This window comes from Cryptosporidium bovis (assembly GCF_009768925.1).
Source record: "Cryptosporidium bovis isolate 45015 chromosome Unknown contig_13, whole genome shotgun sequence".
Classification (NCBI taxonomy): Eukaryota; Apicomplexa; class Conoidasida; order Eucoccidiorida; family Cryptosporidiidae; genus Cryptosporidium; species Cryptosporidium bovis.
Genome location: NW_027125026.1, coordinates 48,609 through 68,249, shown reverse-complemented (window position 1 = coordinate 68,249; position 19,641 = coordinate 48,609). Strand labels below are relative to the sequence as shown.

General features: G+C 32.2%; 8 protein-coding genes across 8 annotated transcripts; 4 read left to right on the top strand and 4 right to left on the bottom strand.

Annotated features, from left to right (window-relative positions):
• Positions 1 to 322: 322 nt before the first annotated feature.
• Positions 323 to 5,353, bottom strand: FG379_000556 (2 extracellular with a signal peptide; the record flags this gene model as incomplete). Its single annotated transcript, XM_067325967.1, has 1 exon — positions 323 to 5,353. One exon carries the CDS (start codon positions 5,351 to 5,353, stop codon positions 323 to 325), a length of 5,031 nt encoding a protein of 1,676 aa, XP_067183409.1.
• Positions 5,354 to 5,591: 238 nt separating this feature from the next.
• Positions 5,592 to 7,379, bottom strand: FG379_000555 (uncharacterized protein; the record flags this gene model as incomplete). Its single annotated transcript, XM_067325966.1, has 1 exon — positions 5,592 to 7,379. The coding sequence occupies one exon, from the start codon at positions 7,377 to 7,379 to the stop codon at positions 5,592 to 5,594; it is 1,788 nt and encodes a 595-aa protein (XP_067183408.1).
• Positions 7,380 to 8,298: 919 nt separating this feature from the next.
• FG379_000554 (cell division control 28) lies at positions 8,299 to 9,477 on the top strand (the record flags this gene model as incomplete). Its single annotated transcript, XM_067325965.1, has 1 exon — positions 8,299 to 9,477. The coding sequence occupies one exon, from the start codon at positions 8,299 to 8,301 to the stop codon at positions 9,475 to 9,477; it is 1,179 nt and encodes a 392-aa protein (XP_067183407.1).
• A 398-nt stretch (positions 9,478 to 9,875) lies between these two features.
• Positions 9,876 to 13,205, bottom strand: FG379_000552 (uncharacterized protein; the record flags this gene model as incomplete). Its single annotated transcript, XM_067325963.1, has 1 exon — positions 9,876 to 13,205. The coding sequence occupies one exon, from the start codon at positions 13,203 to 13,205 to the stop codon at positions 9,876 to 9,878; it is 3,330 nt and encodes a 1,109-aa protein (XP_067183405.1).
• A 946-nt stretch (positions 13,206 to 14,151) lies between these two features.
• Positions 14,152 to 14,940, top strand: FG379_000551 (uncharacterized protein; the record flags this gene model as incomplete). The annotated part of the gene is made up of 1 exon (XM_067325962.1): positions 14,152 to 14,940. The coding sequence occupies one exon, from the start codon at positions 14,152 to 14,154 to the stop codon at positions 14,938 to 14,940; it is 789 nt and encodes a 262-aa protein (XP_067183404.1).
• A 225-nt stretch (positions 14,941 to 15,165) lies between these two features.
• FG379_000550 (uncharacterized protein) lies at positions 15,166 to 17,448 on the top strand (the record flags this gene model as incomplete). The annotated part of the gene is made up of 1 exon (XM_067325961.1): positions 15,166 to 17,448. The coding sequence occupies one exon, from the start codon at positions 15,166 to 15,168 to the stop codon at positions 17,446 to 17,448; it is 2,283 nt and encodes a 760-aa protein (XP_067183403.1).
• Positions 17,449 to 17,462: 14 nt separating this feature from the next.
• FG379_000549 (uncharacterized protein) lies at positions 17,463 to 18,311 on the bottom strand (the record flags this gene model as incomplete). The annotated part of the gene is made up of 1 exon (XM_067325960.1): positions 17,463 to 18,311. One exon carries the CDS (start codon positions 18,309 to 18,311, stop codon positions 17,463 to 17,465), a length of 849 nt encoding a protein of 282 aa, XP_067183402.1.
• Positions 18,312 to 18,641: 330 nt separating this feature from the next.
• Positions 18,642 to 19,583, top strand: FG379_000548 (RPR45-like archaeo-eukaryotic exosomal RNAse PH; the record flags this gene model as incomplete). The annotated part of the gene is made up of 1 exon (XM_067325959.1): positions 18,642 to 19,583. The coding sequence occupies one exon, from the start codon at positions 18,642 to 18,644 to the stop codon at positions 19,581 to 19,583; it is 942 nt and encodes a 313-aa protein (XP_067183401.1).
• Positions 19,584 to 19,641: the final 58 nt, after the last annotated feature.

Genomic DNA, 19,641 nt, shown 5'->3' with positions numbered 1-19,641 from the left:
TTATTTCCTTATGATAATAAGTTTTAATTATAGTTAATATTTGTAACTGCAACTTCATTTTTAATTATGAACTATCACTTATTTCTTTTCAAGGTTCGTATATAGTTAACATTTTAACTAAGGGTAATTATTACATTATTAACAATAAAAATTGAACATATGGCGTGGATTCTAATTAACAAAAGATATGAGAAATTATATTAAAATTACAGAAAACAAAGAATATTTATATATTTCTTTATTTTGCTCTTCTATATATAGATAATATAATATTGGCTTTTGTGTTTTTTTGCCAGTTTGTATCTTTATTTTTTCTCCATTATTAATTCACTAATGTTTTACCTACTGATAAACTCTTGTAATCTAATAATAAACATTGTAAGTAGCATTCAGCTAAGGAATCTTCATCGACCTTGGTATTATTCATTGGTTGAGTGCTACAACACATTTGACACATATTAACAAAGCATACAAACTGATCGGTCCATTCATTATTATTTGTATTCATGGTTCTTTTGTTATTATCAACACTATTTTGAGTGCATTTTTCTGTAAATAGCTCTATTGCTTTCTCAGTGTGACAATCTTGTAGTTGCTTCAAAACCATTTTGCTGTTTTCATCTAATGTATCCTGCTTGTGGCACTCTTGTTTACATTTAACGAGTTCAGATAATGTTCTATCTGCACTATTTTCGCAACAGTATGAACAATAATTGGTTTCACACTTTTCTCCTCCAGAAAGTTTTTCACAATCATTTCTTCTTTGCAATGTATGGTTTGATTTACATGTTAATACTTGAGAATTTTGATCACTTGTATATGAATTAATATGTTTATCGACTGTGTCGGTTTTTAATGCACTACCACTCGTTTCTGTAACGTCGGTCAGTTGTTTATTCATATCTCCATTTTTGTATTCAATAAATAAACTTTTAATCCTATCAGTTGTAGATAGTGGTCTAAGTTGAATAGTTTGGAAAGCAACTCCCGGACATTTAAATGACGATAGACCTACAGAACCGTCATGAAGACCCAAAGGACTTCCTGAATACAATAATTCTGTTTTACCATAGTTATTTGTACTTGCTAAGATCCTAACTCCCAATTTACCAAATTGGATTTCAATGTTATTCCAAACTCCAACTTGATAACCTACAAATATATTAGATGCTATTGTTCTTATAACACCATCTTTTACTGCACGAACCCTCGAATAAAATGATCCCATTTCAAATATAACATAATTAGACTCTGACTCATAGTGAATTATACCTCCAATTATACCTCTTGGGCATTGTGGGAAGAATGAGTATTCGAATATACCCGAATCACATTGTCTATTTCCTCCAAGTATTGCATGTGTACCAATATTGTCAGAACTAATGCTGTGAATGTTACTTGTTTGTACCAAAGATCTTGCTTGTAATCCACCTACATTTGAACGGAATTCCCAATTTGAGGGGCCATCATCGGAATATTCCGGATCTATAAACATAAATTCATTGTGTATTCCACCGAAAGATCCTGATTTATAGTTGCTACATACAGGTGCTGTCGGAGGGGCAGAGGGCCTCAATAATGAAGAAACTATTGACTGTTTTGTACATGGTTTTGCCACTATGTTAATGTTGTCGTAGTAAGCTCCACCACCCTTAATTCCACTTGTAAAGAAACCCACCGAACCTGACAATAACGTACCATCATATACATCAAATACTTTAACCGGTTTGCTATATGACTGTTCAACTCCATCTATAGATCTAGATTGTGTTCCTACCCATATTTGTATTCTTGATGCTGATAATAATATTCTAACGTGATGCCATAAACCTGAAACATAACCACCATCGTATTTTGTTGACAATATGCTCTTTTCTCCGTCCAATACCCTAATTAGTCTCTTGAATCCACCTGACTTATTCTGGTTGAATTCCAATAAATAATATCTCTCAAAGTTTGACATTCTGAACGTCAAACCAATTGATCCTTCATAGCTATCAGTATAAATATCAACGTTGTAATCTATATCGTAGAATTTTTTATATTTAATCCTTGAAAATGTACCTACTGCTAGTGCCTTTTCGGAGTCATTTGGACCAACTGAACTTGTTTGTCCCAGTACTCCACTTCTTCCTCCAGCTATTGGTTCGTATAATATTCTCCAATTTCCAACACCATTTACTAGACCTGGAGTGTCCCATTCTTCAAATAACTTTCCAAATTTAATAAAATCACTAATTGGCATCTTAAAACTATTGAATCCTGATTGAGTAGATTTTAGTTCTCTTACTTTATTTAATAAATCCTCATGTTCAACTATGGATTCTAATATATTTTCCATGTGATAATACAATACACTTGAAACTATATGCAATTTAAATAGCATCTCATCTGCTGATATCTTTGTATGATAGTCCATTATTTGTGTTGGTTTTAGCTGACTTCTTACCTGTGAGACTAATACTTGACTTCCACCGATAGATTCCTTCATTGCTGGTGAATATGTTATTCCACCTATAATATCAATATATCTTTCCATTCTATTTATTGCCTCAAATGTATCTACGGCAGTACTTACTCCTAAAGCTTTTGGAACCGGCATTGAATAATTTGATGTTGAATTGTTATCTTCTTCTGATGATTTCAATTCAACAAATGATAACAACATTGATAAACTACTATCACGTGGACATAAACCATCATGTCTTGATGTAACAAAACTTTTATTCCATCTTTTTCCTGAATAGGATACACTTGATACACCATTTCTAGTTGTTGCTCCATAGCTATCCAATCCCTCAATTGGTGTTATCTGAACCAAACCATTTGATCTATTTAATGTATTTGAATGCATTGCTGATAAACATATGCTGCTATCGTCCCTATAAACATCAGTACCGATAACAACACCATCATTTACTGGATTACAATTCGTTGGACATTTAACTAATACTGTTGTTAATAATGGTGATGTTTTCAATGCTTTTACATCAGAAAATCTGCTTCCACATTCTAAATATAATGCGCTACTTTCATGCTTAATATTTGTATTAGTACTACATAAGATAATATCTGTTGAATCAGTTGTCTCATTCTTAGGGTGTTCATTTACTCCGATAAATGAAGGAGTGTCTGTTTCAATTTGTGTAAATTGAGCACTACAATCTTCACCTTTGTCACAACCATAATCATGTGTTAATGGTATTACTCTTCTATTGTCAGTGACACTCATTATTTTCAGCATATTTTTTATTCCGGAAATTGAATCTTTTTTGTCTCTTAACAAGAATGGCTTTAGTCCAACTGAAGCACATGTAGAAGATGCTGCTCTAGACGAACTTACTGTTGCCTCCATAGGATATATCGTATTTCCTGTATTCATATCACAGTAAACTCTTAATGGTTTCGTTGAACAGTATGGTCTAACATAATAGAAACCACTTATTGCATCATTTTTCATTTCTTTTTTAATAGAAACGCAGTCTTCTCCTGGGAATAATTCAGAACTACCTACTGGAGGTCTCGTGAATTTGTAGTCTAAATTGTAGTCAAAAGTAAGACTGTCAAGTTTTTCGGACAAGAATCCCAATTTGCTCGCTTGCAATTTTAGTGTTGTATCCCTTCCACCTGACGTTTTCTTGCATGAATCTAAATTTGGTAATATTGCAGATACCTTTCCCGATAATTCTTGTAATTCGTTTAATTTAGTCTTAATGCTGCTTCCATGTGATTTCAATACTAGTCCAGGAGCATAATCATCACCATTATATGGTAATGGGAATACTTTATCTCTCCCGTCATTGTGCCTCTTAGTGTGATTACAATCCTCAACTGCACTTCTCATTATATTACTAAATATTCTTATTTGTTTAATACCATAAACGTATCTCCCTGCCTCATCTTGAGTTGGTAAAAGCAGGCTCAATTTCACATATCTTGCTTTTTTGCCTTCAAGATGATATGTTGTTGATATTAAACCATTATTTGTAACTGAAACTATATCTTGGTAATTTTTACCATCCTCGCTTAATTGAACTTTAAAATCTTCCGCAGGATACTTCCATTCAATATATATATCTCTTAGTTTTGTAATTGAGCCTATGTCTATTGTAAAGTCCACTAATGAATCATCTTTTCCTAAATTCAAATACTCAGATAACCAGTAAGACGTATCTTTCCCATCTACAGCCATAGCAGGACCATTATCAATCTTAGATCTAACAACACTTGTTGAACTTGCTGCCGAATTTAATGCAACATTACTCAATCCGGGTTTATTGCCTGGACTTGTCAAGCATAAATTACCACCTCTTGTCAATCTAAGTTGGTTATTTGGTAAAAGCTCAAACAAACCTTTACCGTCTGTTGTTTTTTTGCAATCGTCTAATATTAAGCCAGAGTCGCTTAAATCATTATTTTTCATTTGAACACATAATTTACTTAATGGATTAAATAACTGTCCCTTGCTATTAAATTGAAATATTTCTCTGCTATCTCCAGAAGCCACTGCTTCAATACAACTTGCTAACACTAATTCAGCTCCTTTTGTGTAAATGTCACCGTTCTCTATTTGCCAACAAAATTCTTCAGTCATAGATGTTACACCACTTGTTAATTGAACTACTGGAGCACCAACAATCAACAATCCTGTAAAGTTAATACCAAAGAATGAATTTATCGGCCCTCTCATACCAATTCTCACCTTACTTATTCTTATTGGTCTATTCTCAAAATACAATTTTTGTTCATATTCCTTTGATGTTAGTTTACCCCTTGTCCATTCTACAGCCTTTTCAAAAGTTATACCGTCCTTTGAAACATCAATTCGAACTTCTGCAGGAGATGAAGACCAATTAATTACTATGCCAGAAACAGTTCTTGGCTCCGATAATATTCCTGTAAAGTAAACTACATCATTTTTAACTGCATTTCCATCCGATAACCAATGGGTAATACCCCTTCTAATACCATTTTCTGGAAGGAACAATTCACTCCCATCAGGACCATATGTATGGTAATAATTGTCTGCGATTGCAGTTGATAGTGGAACTATAAATAATTCTCCAAGTTTAAGTGGGTTGTATGCTTTTGATAGTGATGATGTTGTTGATGGTTCTTTGTTATTCCTTTTGATATCTGCCTCATAGGCATCTTTCAATGCTGAAGTCTCGTTAGCACTAATGGTATTGTTTGATTCTGGACTTCCTTCAGTATCTGTCAAAGACTTTTCGAGCTCTTTTACTGTTGCTCCTATTATTGTTTCTAATATACCTCCTTCATTCTTACATTCAATTACCGATAACCCTAAAAATAAAAAAAGGGTAATCAGCCAATCTAACCTTGTTTTCTTCATTTTTTCAATGAAAGTGCTCCCTTTGTCTTTTGTGTTCTAACAGGCTACCTACTTTTTTTTTAATTTAATATACATGCACTATTTCATCCACATTCAAGGCATGCATGATTTTTGTAGCATGCAAACTTTACATAAATGATTTACATGCAAACACCGGTACTATATAAGGTTATACACAAAAAATATACAAATATAAAAATTAATTATCAATTAAAAAAATAACAATATTTAATACAATTCATTGCAGGTAAATATAAATTTCACCAAAAGATTCCTCCTGTTTGATATTAATTAATGATTTTGATTTTAAGTGGAGGATTTGTACAAATATAGGTGCGACTACCGACGCCTCACTTCCTTTTACTAATTCACTAAAAGATAAAATTTTATTTTTTGAGAATTTTGAATTTAAAAACTCCATTGTTTTCATTTCCCTTGATGAGAATAGTGATTCCATTCTTTTCTTATAATTTGTATTATCTATGGGAAAGTCCTCGATGTACCCTCTCTCTTGACTGCCAACATACTTTGTCCATGGTGTAAAAATCAGTTCAATATTCTCATTTTCATGCTCTATATTTTTCCTCGAGTACCTAACTGGAGTTCGTATTGAATCATTGTCTACAGTATTATCAAATTCTTCATAAGAATTATTGAAATTATCTTCTATTACAACGTCAAAGTTTTGAGAACCTATTGAAGTATTAATATTGTCCTTCGAGTTCAAGTTTTTAGTGTTTAAATTTCTCTTTTCAACGCTCTTTTCAAGTGATAGTTCCTTGTTTGCTATAGAAAACAAGAAATCATTAATTTTAACTGGAATAATTTTATTCATTTTTAAAATATCTACATTCGAATTTTTATATGACGCCATTATATTATCTATCCTCTTTAAATAATTAGTTATTTTCTTACTTGGATAACTTAAACTTAATTGAATTTCTGTATCTGAATTAATGTTAATTTCAGAGATTTTCTTTCTCTTTCTATTTAATCTGCTCACAGTAGCTAGTGCCTCATTAACCTTACTCACATTTACTTTTGTGTTATTTTCTACACTGTATATTTGTGCCGGCTTAAAATTTGAATTATGAAACAGTTCGTCACTTTCAGTAGAGACACTTAATCTATTTCCTATGTTAAACATTTCGAGAGTCGACGAAAGCCCACCAATACTTTCTCTATTACCGAATATCTTGGGAGAGTTGTACATATCTATACTAGATCGATTGTATACGTCATTCATTTCATTTAAATTTTCGCTTTTATCATCATTTTCTGATGTATTCTTCTCTTGATTTTGATTAATATCTTCTATACCTCTTGCAACTATTTCTTCAAAATCAATTGCTTCACCACGAAGATTTTCTATTTCTTGAATCGAGTTGACTTCCATTTGACTCCCAGAAAAATCATCTACTTCCATACTAACGTCTTCATTTTGATTATCAATGAAGTCATCAAACTCCATGTCAAGAATAATAGGTGGATATTCTGAATCATTTTCGTTATTAGTAAGTTTTGATGATAAATCTAGAAGTTGCTGGGATGAGTCATTCTTCTGTGATAAAGGAACTATTTCAAAATGATCTATTTTATCTTCACATATTTTATCTAGGTCTTTATTAATTTCATCTATATCAATCATTCCCTTATCAAAATTATTATGCTTGTATTTGTCTATTTCTAGGTATTCACTCTCTTTTCTAATTTCATTTTCAGGACGAGAAAAATTTCTAAAGTTTTGCATTCTATTTAGAGTCAGGTTACATTTGTTATCTAAATGGTCCACTTTGTGGTGGTAGACCTTCACTACTCCAAAAAGTAGTCCAGATGATATTCTTAATGGAATCCACTCATTTTCAGTATTGGTTAACTTAATGATCTCTTTAACTGTTGATTTTATATCAATGTTTACCAATTGCTTTTTTTTAATTCTTTTTTCATAATACGCTGTTAACCACAAATTCAAAAGGGACTCACTTTTAATATATTTGAGAACCGATGATTCTTTATTTGACTCCATACTTCACGACAGCTATATTTTATTAAAATGATACTTTTATAAAATAAATATGGGGTGATCTATGAAAACATAATTAAGTGGTTAGGATAAATGAACTTTAGTTATTTATTATAACTTATAAAGGTATGTGAAAAATTGAAGTTAAAGGGTTTTTCCACACTGAAATTTTGTTTTCTAAGAGAATTCTATTTACTTTGACCCACAGATTCCCGCCAACTTTTTGATGAAAAATGATTAATAATGCAAACGATGTACTTCAAGACAATATTTTTTCACACAAAAATAGGGAAAAGATATTCGTAAACTGGTGATTCACAAGTAAATGTGCACATTAGATGCACGAACAACAAATATAGTTTTGGCAAATAACTTTTCTAGTTATTTGCTCTCCGGAAATAAATTAGAATTTTAAAGTCGTTATTAATGTAAAAAAAATCCTTGGTTTAAATTATTAATGTAAATATTAACTTTGAATGTTACAAATTAATATATCTTAATTTTTTAATTATTGATCAGGCTTTTGAAACAGTAACAATTCTGCATACAATGATGTAATGTCGATAACAGAAAAGGTGCATGCAAAATGTCCAAGTGGCGGTCTATGTGGGGTGTGCAAAGTGTGTTGGAAACATATTTACATGTGGCAGATACCATTCCCGTGAAAAAAATTGATTAAACTAGGAAGATTAACTATTGAGGAGGAATAACAACCTCATTTGTATTTTTGGTTCCATTTTTTAAGACAGAAGAATTGTTTAAAGTTTATGAACGTTTTTAATGTGAAACAAATAGGGAAAGTATATAATTTCCAATTAAAAACACTGCACTTATAAGGGGAGATACAATTAAACCTTTTTAAAGTAATAATTTATCGTGAATATTCTTTTGGAAGTTTTGTAATAGCGTGTGAAATCAAATAATGCAACCTTCAACAGTAATAAAGTCTAAATCAACAAATTATGTTGTGTTGCAGGATCTTGGAAGTGGAACATATGGAAGGGTTGTGAAGGCTTACGACCAAAACGATCCAACCCGCTTAGTTGCGATAAAAGTTTTTCATCTGGAGGAGCATGAAGATGAGGGAGTTCCTGCAACCTCTATTAGAGAATTGGATATACTGAGAACATTAGATCATCCAAACATTGTTGATTTGTACGAAGTTCATTATAGTAGACCAACTGATGGTTCTCCTTTACTTATTGGAGTTTTTGAACTTTGTGCACATGATTTAAAGAAACATTGCAAAATTCACACACAAATGCTCAAGGAAAGATATCCTGATTTGAAGAATCCAATAGCGGAACATACTGCGTGGACAAAAGAACTAATGTTTCAACTATTAAATGGCATGGCGTATTGCCATGCTCATAATATAATGCATAGGGATTTGAAGCCTCAAAATGTTTTAATGGGTATGGACGGGGTTTTGAAGATAGGCGACTTTGGATTAGCAAGAGCCTGTAGACTTCCGTTACCGGAGTATACACATGATGTTCTAACTATGTGGTACAGGGCACCAGAGATATTGCTAGGAATAGATAAGTACTCTCCCTCCGTGGACGTTTGGTCTGTAGGTTGTATTATGGCCGAGTTATTAAGGGGTGGTCATGCCCTTCTCCCGGGAGAGTGTGAAATAGATATGGTATGGAGGATATTCAGGTATTTTGGGACTCCAACTGAAAAAACCTGGCCGGAGATTGGAAAGCTCAAATATTTTGATAAGAATTTTCCAGTCTGGAATTGCAATACTACTGAAAATCTTAAAAACCTATGCAAGCTTGCAGATGCCTCTGCAATTGATTTGCTTTCGAAGCTTTTAGTTTGCAATCCAAACAGAAGAATTTCATGTAAGGGTGCTCTAGAACATCCTTGGTTTGATGATATTGATAGATCAAAGTATGTTATGTGGGACAGCAGGGTCGTTCTACCTTCTCCAAGGACATTGAACTCAAACTTCAATGAACAATTTAATGATGAAAATGTCTTTCAAAATAACAGAGTTGGTCGCAAATCTGCCGCAAAGGGTGTAGCTTCGGATAAAAGAAGGAGAGACTCTGAGAGAAGAAGTAGTAGGACTGCAGTTGGGTCAGCTATGTAATTAATTAAATTCGTACTTATTGCTAGTTTATATTATATTGATTCTATGGTTTTTTTCTTTCAATATTTTGAAATTATGATAGCGATATTGGGCAAAGTAATTAAATATTGGTATATTAAATTCAATTTATCATTTAAATTTTCTCATAAATTCAAATCTAAATAAAGTTTTATCAAATTTAATGTAGTAATACCAAAATATTTGTTATTTCGTTATATCAGAGTTAAAATGAAGATTAACAGACGAGTAAACAAAACTTAGTGAACAAAAAGAATGTGTATTGAATAGTGTAATAATTAAGTGAAAAATGAAGATATTGAAATTATTTCTTTATTCTTTCATTTATAAATTTATATTTATATACAATATATCATTACTCAATCTTATGCTGTATGGAGTTAATTTGAAAGGAACTGACAAACTTGAGTGGTTACTCTTTTTGCACTCAAAAGGGCCCCTTTAATGGAACCAAAACCATCTACTGTGGTTCCGTCTCCTGCAAAATATAAATGACCTTCATAATGCGGTTTTATTAATTGGTTTATATTGGACTCCTTGCTGTCGTTAGAATGGATGGGTATGCTTCCATAAGAAAATGGGTCGTCTTTCCAATTTTTAACGAAGTATTTAGCCAATTTAAACTCAACATCCTTTGGAGATATTTCATTTAGTATTCCATAACATATATTTGCAAGCTTTTGAGGAGTAAGTTCAGATTCTTTATTTGTAACTAATTTATCTGCCAATGGAGGAGATATCCCACATATTACTGTATTAGGAGTATATTTACTTGTATAAAACGTTAACGATGGATAATCTAGATGGTGAATTTTATCACCAATTTTTGAGAACCATAGATCGAGCTTTACCTTGGAATGAGAATCATCCAATTCAAGATACACTTCTGTATAGCTACTCATTTCAAGAAGCTTCAGTGATCTTATTGTTTCATAGGGAAGCGATGGCGTGAATTTAATACAAGTACCATTACCGTTGGCATTTTTTGAGGGTAAAAATTTGTTTGTTTGGCAAGATCTATTATTTCGTAGAGGAGGGGAAGAGGATGACAGGCTACAATTGCTATCTATGTTTTGATTATCTGAAGTTTGGGTACTTTTTTTTAATACACCGATGGGGAGTGTTGAAATAACACATGATGAACTATACCATGTACCGTCAGATACTCTTACATTAACTTGACTAGTTTCACTGTTAAATAATATATCTGTAACTACATTGTTATACATTATTTTCGATAGTATCAAACTATTTTGTGATATGCTTTCTATTTCAAAGTTCAATAGATAGTTTTCATCTTGCGCTTTACTTTTGGTATCGCTGTGATGAAGGGTGTTAATTGACTCATTATCCCAATAGCTGTTTTTTGGGGAACGCCAGTATTCTCTCCATGGCATTTCTTCAAATCCTACGAATCTTGGAAGTATTTCCCAATAAAATTGCTCCAGACTTTTATATAGGTTTTCACCATAGTTTCCAATAGTTATTTTTTCGATGTATTTTCTTGTGGCTTGAGGAAGAGTTTTAATATTAAGTCTTTTCATCGATAACGGTATGCAATAGTTTAACAATAAAAATCTCCAATTGATGGTTTCACTTAACTCTTTCACTTTTTCAAGAATAATTTTCGTTGGATTACCGATCTCGAAGTATTCGCCATTTATACAAATCAATTCTTTGATTGGTTGATCTAGAACTGTTGATAGAGGATGAAATATATCGATTACTGCTTCCTCCAAGAGACGGATAGAAAGTTTAACGAGTTCATTAGAAATATTGATGTTTTCTTCTGTCAGAGCGGAAGTGTGCTCACCAGGGATCTCCTGATTACTAGCATTTTCCCTAAAAAAGCAACTTTCTTTTTTAACTTTTCTGATATGATCTACCCATTTGTTATATCCAGAAATTCTGCCAAAAGGCGCAGTTTGAGCCTCAAGTATCAGTACATCTAAACCCTTCTCTAAAAGTATTTCGGCTGACTTTAGTCCAGATAGACCAGCTCCTATAATTATAATGTCATAATTTTTTGATATCTTATTTACTTGATTAAATTTATTTTCTAGCCTCTTATTTTTATCTTCTTTTTCCATTGACCATATTATCCAAGGTGCCAAAAAGTACCTCTGAAGAGTCTGCGGCAATGAAAGCCATGTGAGAAGTTTTGGAAAGAAAGCTTTCCTCATAGCTTTCTCAGCTCCGTAATATTTTAATGTATCCAGGTCCCATCTCCTTCCAGCTTCATCAAAAGTACCAAAGGGACCATATATTCTAAGCACTCCATTCTTTACAAACTGAGTGTAGTATCCAACTTTGTTATTAAATTCACCGTAGAAAATATTTCTGTCATAATAATTAGTCATCTCAGAGTTTTGACCATTTTCTAACTGAATATAAGCTTCTTTTCTTGACTCCAAAATACCACCAGCTTCCAAGACACTCACTGAGCCATAAGGTGTCCTCCATTTCATATTGAACCTATCAAACTTAATTAAGGTAGTATTTGATGGCAGAATAAACTGAAATTCATGTATAAAAGTCGCGAAATCTTTCGTTGACTTTAGGTTTGAGTGGTAACAAAGAACACAGATAATGTCTTTATTAAATATATTTTTCGCTATCTCATTTTTTGGATTGGAAAATTGTATATATTGAATACAAGCACCACAGTATGTTCTTCCACATGAAGTGCATTTTATAAACTTAATCTCGAGACCACTGTTTTGTTTTTCAAAGCAAATTATACACGATGTATCACTTAAACTACTCATTATTACTTTTTGCTGTTTATTAAGGTAGTATTTTTGAATCCTTTTTGGAACTATATTAGAATAATTGTCATTTATAGCAGTAATCATTAGTGGTGCAGAAGGGCGTTCTGAATTATTTGACTTTATGTATACCGAACTAAATTCGAGGGCAACTGCTCTGCTCTCAAAGAACCCACCATGCTGTTTAAAACTAAAGTGTTTTCTTTTTCCTTCCTTTCTTCTCCTCCAACATCCTTGTCTTTTATCGCTTAATTCAATATGTAGCCCATTACCATTTATTAAACTTCCCCTGATTTTCCTCAAAAACATTAAGTCATCGGAGGTGTGAAAATCCCAATGCCATTCGGCTGTATTTCTTTGGTTTTGTGGATTATTCTTGTTATAAATTAGTTGGTATTCACATATTATACATCTAGATGTCTCTGATTTGTATAATAGAACGTTTTGAGATTTTGAATATTGAAAACAACTATGGCAAACCGATCTTCCACAAACATCAACACTACAGTTATAACTAGTCACATCAGAACTACTGGGACATGTCTGAATTGATTTAATATCTATTTCCAACTTATTTGATTTTAATAAAGTTCCACACGAAAAACAAATTAGACCCTTTTTAATCATACTCAAAAAGTGATAGTTGTACTTATAAGTACTGATAATTGTATTCTTTTCTATTCTAGAAAAGTTTTCTGAGTTTTGACTTAAAGTTCTTGAAAGCGAATTGATACTTTTTGTTGTGTTACCTACATTCGAGCTTCCACATTCCCCATCGTAACAATTTGAAAGGATTTTGCCAACGTGATTTTCTAAATTTATAACTCTTATAGAATTATTGCCATCGTAGTCGTCCTTTACATTACTGTTCTCATTTTTTGAACTGCCTTTTATATTATACAATAATTTGTCACCAACTACATTATAGTTGATATTTTTCATTTTAATTTAATGCTTACTTTTTTGCTTTCTCAAACTTATTTAAACACTTGAAATCTAATCTGTTCTGTATTAATGCTTCTTAGAAATTATTTTTACTATTTTAATCGGTATTTTTAATTTAGTGTTCAAATATTAAATCTTTATCTTTGCCCTATAGTATTTGAAGTATGTAACAGGGAAATAATCGATGTAAAAATAAAATAAAGCAAAAACTCACTAAACATTAAATTCAAACAAGTTTGTTGACTTAGATTGTCATTAAATGTTCTTTCATGCGTATGTGGGGGAAAAATGTCATTTTTTGCATGCAATACCGGTATCGAATTATTAATCCAGCGCCTAACTAAACAATTTATTTTTGGTTTTATAAGGAAAAAAATAATAACAAGGAATGGTAGAAGAGTATTTGTTATTTAGGAAACTACAACTGTGGCACTATAAATTAAAACCTCCTTGTTTTCTGTTAGTTTATTCATTATTTTTTTCCTGAAACAAATACATAGTAAACACTTTAAAAGGCGCCAATCGCGAATGTTAAATTTTTTTGGAGATAAAGGAGAATAGGTAAGGGCATAAATATATCGTTTAATGGGTAAATAAATAATTAAATGGAAATTGCATATGTAATTTTGTGGTATTTGAAATATATTGGTATATATATAAGTGAGCATTTTTTTTATTGGGGAAAAAACATATATTAAGGTTTAAGCCTTTTTTTTTATATAAGGTCTTCAATTAACATTTTAAATTTTTTTATGACAAAGGGTTTTCGTTAATAAAATGAATATTATTACAAAAAAAGTCTACGAAAAATTTTTTAACCCGAGTGAAAGGATAGATGGTGCAAGAGTCGCCTACCAACAAAATGACATTGAAGCTTCAAGGTAAGTTTGATGTCTATTATCAATTTAGTTGCAAATGATGTGATTTTTTCATTGTTATTAAAATGATAAATAGATTAATACATACAAAATTGGTTCATGAAGAGGCGCATTTAGGAACTCAAAGCGAGTTACTCAAAGTAATAGTTTTTGGTGGACTAGATGGAATAGTTACAATTTTTTCTCTTGTTTCTGGTTGTGTCGCTGCTAAATTTACAACTCTTCAAATGTTTACGATTTGTATGGGTAGTTTGCTTGCAGACGCATTTGCAATGTCAGTTGGAGAGTATGTGAGTTCTAAAGCGGAAGATGAGTTTGTTTTATCCGAGTATAGAAGAGAAAAATGGGAAGTCGAAAACTGCCCGGAAGAAGAAGTGTCAGAGATGTTCAATTTGTATCAGTCAAAACACGGATTTACTAAAGAAGACTCAAAAAAGATGGTTGAGCTGACTTTCAAGTATAAAGAATTCTTCATTTCGCATATGATGATGGAGGAATTGGGACTTATGTGCGACTCGGAAGAGTTGAGAAAATCATCACCTCTAAGAAGTGCAATCTTTATGTTTTTCAGTTTTGCGTTTTTTGGACTCATACCGATGATTTCATTTATTTCGTTCAGCCACCTTTTTTCAATCTCAAAATTACTAAACAAATTTTCATTATTGCTTTCATACTCAACCGCTTGTATCTGCTGTACTTTTGCACTGGGGGTTCTCGGATATATAAAAGGAAAGTTTTGTAACATGCCTCCAATGAAATCTGCAATTACAATGCTTGCAAGCGGTTTAATTTCAGGTATTGTCTCTTTCTCAGTTGCAACAATTGTTACTTATCTGTCTGAATCACGGATGTGATATAATTCAGAGCATCTACCGCCGGCGCCTCTAATTTCTTTTTCTTTGGATGACTATTTGACTTTGGTTTTTTCAATTTTTCTCTATCCTTGAATTTATGATACCTTTATTTCGTCTAAACTGTAGAGAATAATATTGGAGTAGTATTTCGGTACATAGATGTGCTGTAGCTCTCTAATTTTGCGTGAGATGAAATAGTTTTCCAGCAGGTGAGAAATCGATACGATGAGAAGTAAACGCATTAAATTTAAAAGTGAAAAGGAGCCTGACATTTCGAGGCACATTGAGAAGAAACAAAGGGTAGAACTTGAATCTGATAGTACTGCAAGCGACGTCGATGAATTTGTTAAGGAGCTTTATAAAAACAATGATGACTTATATTCAAAGTGGACTCAGTTCATAGAAAGTGACAAAAAGAACGATTTTGGCACTGAGGTAGGTAATGACAATGAGGAGGTAAAAAAACAGATTTCAAATACAAACTATGGCGAGAAAGAAAAAATCGGGAATAAGAAAACTAATCCGAGCGAAAACACACGAAATAAAAAAACGATAAAAGAAATAGAGGACTATTATTTCAAGGATTATACCAATCTAGGGATGTTAGATCTCTCCAGGGGAATTGATTGCCATAAAGAAGATCGAAATAATGAATATATTAGTGATATAATTAAACTTCCTGGATTTTTGACGTATAAGCTTGAAGACAGAATAAAAACGGATAGAATGTATAGAGTAGAAGGAAATATATTAGAATCAAATGGAATTGATTTTGAAAAAGTGAGACTTGAAAGTTATTCCTTGGAGAATAATCTCAGACAAAATTGGTTAAAACATATAAGCTCTCTTAAGCAATTAGATTCAAAAGAAATTGAGAAATTAAATACTTTCTATGGGTGTATAAGTGGTTATTTAGATGTTGAATATTCAGATATTACAAGCATTATCTCACCCTGGACTCTTTCACTTTGTATGCTTCACATAAGTAAACATATATATTACTCCAGGAAACTTATAACGGATAATAATGCTAAACTTCAGGAAGCTCTAAAAAATAAAGATGAATTTAATATAGACTTCTTGGGTGAAGATAGTATGAGGGATCAGGGACTCAGCCGTTGCAGAGTTTTGATTTTATGCCCTTTTAAGGGAATAGCAAAAGTAGTGGTTGAAACCCTCATTAATTTACTTCCGCATGGGAAAGTTTTAAGAGGTTATGACAGATTTAAAGATGATTTTGATGCGGATGAAGAACGAACAAATAAAAGTGATAAAGAAATTGCTGAAACAAAAAACAAAGACAAAATTGACCATAGAAAAAACGTTGAAGAAGAGATAGGTAGAAATGATGAACTTTACAGGTGCCTGTTCGATGGGAAAGACAATGAAGATGAGTTCAAACTCGGGATTCAACTAACGAAGTCTGGAATAAATATGTACAGTTCATTTGATAATTCTGACATTATTTTAGCTTCTCCCTTGGGTTTAAGGATGGCAATTGGAAATAATGAAGATTCATCAGGAACTGGAATTCTCTTGTCACTATCTAGTATTGAATTATGTTTAGTATACGGAGGAGATATAATTAACATGCAAAACTGGGATCATTTACTTGATGTTTTTAATATGATGAATAGAATTCCAAAGAAATCTTTGGGAAATTGTGATATTAGAAGAGTTTACCAGGCACATTTGGATGAGAGGTCAAGGGAATTTAGACAAACGATGATAATTTCCTCTTGTAGAATTGAGGACTTGAACTCATTGTTTAGAAATCATACATACAATATAAGAGGGTTTGTTAGGCTTTGGAATTTAGTTGAGAAAGAGCCATGGTTTTTAGAAAAAAGTCTAGCAGTTAATAAGGCTCAGAAACTTGTTCCTGGAATTCAGCAGATGTTCATTAATACGGGAACATCTAACAGTCCTGATGAATCTATGCTTGATTATCTGAGCTCCCATCTCTATCCGAATATTCTTGCTGCCGTTGATGGAACAACCGAGAGAATTCTTTTAGTTCTCTCTAACTACGTTTCGTATTTGAGGGTAAAAAAGTATCTTCTCCAACAAAATGCTGTTTTCGCTTCTTGCCATGAGTCATCCTCAAATTCTTCTCTATCTAGAAATAGACTGGCATTTTATAAGGGGGAACTACCTATTTTGATAACGACTGAAAGATTTCTATTTTTTAGAAGGTATCTAATTAAAGGTGCGACAAAAGTCATTTTTGGAGCACCTCCAATATATCCGAGTATATACCTTGATTGTATTAACAGTATAAACTATTCACAAGGACCTAAAAACAAAGCTGAAACGAAATCCAATTCCATTTCGTCCTTGAAATCTCCACCTTTCGCTATAACGTTGTTTCACTTGCAAAACAGTCTAGCTCTAGAAAGGATTGTTGGAACTTCTAAATGTTCAAATATCATACAAAACTCCAAATTGTTTAAACCTATAGTTATAAAAAGTTCGGAAAGAGTCAAAACCGGAACTTCAAATATGTAATTGTATTATTTAGTTCATTTTCTCGAACCGTATATATTGTGTAATTGCCTTACAAGTTCTTTTCGTTCTACGTGTCTTTCATCCGGACTAGGCTTTCTACCTCCATCCAGAATATTTTTTATAGAAATATCTTTCAATAAACTTGAGTTCTTATTCCTTAAATAATTGAACCTTCGAGGTATGGTGATTGTAGTTCTAATCTGGTTTCTACTCTTCCTCGCTGAATTTTTATTATATTCAGGCTCAACATGTTCTAACTCTTCAATTGAAAAACGAACTTTTCTATCAAAATTATTACTTTCCCTTGAATAATACGAATTATCATATGTAGAGTTTTCCTCTTCTGAATAATCACTTTGATTTCCAGATGAAGAATGTCCTCTTGCCTCTAAATTATACTCATAGTTATCAATAAAATTACTTTCTTCATTATATATTGTATCGGGTTTAACCACATTTTTAAAATTTGAATTATTATCGTCTACTACAGAATTGTTATCTTTTTCTACAAGTTCCATTGATGTAGCTCTTGAAAAAATATCATTTTCGGGTGATTCCCTTAAAATTATACCCTGAATTTTTTTTTCCTCCTCTAGTATAGATCTCAAAGCACTCTCTAGCAACTCAAGCTCTTCCTTATGAGTCTTGATTAACCCCTTTATAGCATTTTTTTGAATTGTACACATTTCTAAACGTTTATCAAGCAATTTTAACTCTAAAGAATACAAATCTGTAACTTTATTAATGCCATTGTTTTCACCATTATCTTCAATGTGAATTGATGAAGGCTCATTTATTTTCAAAGACTTGGCTCTTTTTATTAGCTCTTCTAGCTGATCCGTAATTGTCTTTGAACTATTCATGCCTTTTGAATAGAAAAACTCCAAAGTAAACAATCAAAGTTTTATACTAAGTATATATTGTATTGATTCAACATATCACTCTTAATTCTACCTTTGTTAGACTCATCTATTTATTTAATTTGTTTTATTATTCTATTTTTATTACATGCAGTTTGTAAGTGTTATCCTCTTTGCTTGGCGCCTAAACCATTTTGACTAGGAAGATAAATGTTGGCTGAATAAATAAGCATTGGGGACAAAAATAATTTTGTTCAAAGAGTAAGGTGAGTCTTATCGCAAAATTTCATACTGAAGGTGCTCATAGACTTTAATATAAATACATAAAAATCGATGAATAAGGTTAAAAGTTCACTTTGGCAACTTCGCCCTGACGAATATTTGAATAGATTTCTTGAGAAAGGAGTGAGATCTGATGGAAGAAAACCAGAAGTTTGCAGAAGATTTAAATTGGAGGCGACTAAATTTGGTCCTGATTTTGCTAGTGATTCATGTGAATCTGTAAAACTTTCCATTAGAGCAGGAAATTCTTCGTATTTCAGTTCGTGTACCCCTCTAATAATAAAAACTAGTTTCGAGGAAAAAACGAATAAATTGATTTCTAACAACAGAATAATAGTAAATCTAGAGTTTCCATCTATTTGTGGGTTCTCAGGGAATTCAAACTATTCAACATATATTTCGAACACGATTACAGAGTGTTTAAATGACCAGAGAGTATTAAACAAGGATGCATTCAAATCTGTCGTCAAAAACAAGGAAATACATTGGGTGTTTAATATAAATATTGTTTGCTTGTCGTATGATGGAAATTCACTAGATTATGCTTTGATGCTGGCAATTGCTTCTGTAATTAATACTAAGCTTCCAAGACATATATTTTGGGACACTAACTATAATTGGTTTCGTTTCTCTTCAGATAAGGATATAGAAAAATGCGAGGATTTTCTTGTTAACGATGTTCATAAGGATAATCTAAACGGGGAACGTGGTAGTTTAACATGTAAACCAACTTACTTTAAAAATATTCCAATCTTTGTATCTTTCGCTTATTTAAATGAAAAAACTTGGGTGTGCGATCCAAACAGTATGGAGGATTCACAGGGGGAGGTTGTATCATTCTGCAATATAGACGACAATAACACGACTTTACAAACTCAATGCATAGCAAGTTATCCGTCAGTGGGGTTACATTGTGATCTTAATTCATTAGTACGTACCGTTGAAAAAAGGGCGAAGGAAATAAGGGAATATCTACTTGAATTTAAAATATAAAGGGGTTAATGTTTTTCTTTGTCCAAACGAGGACTAACCAAAGTTGAAGGACCACTAT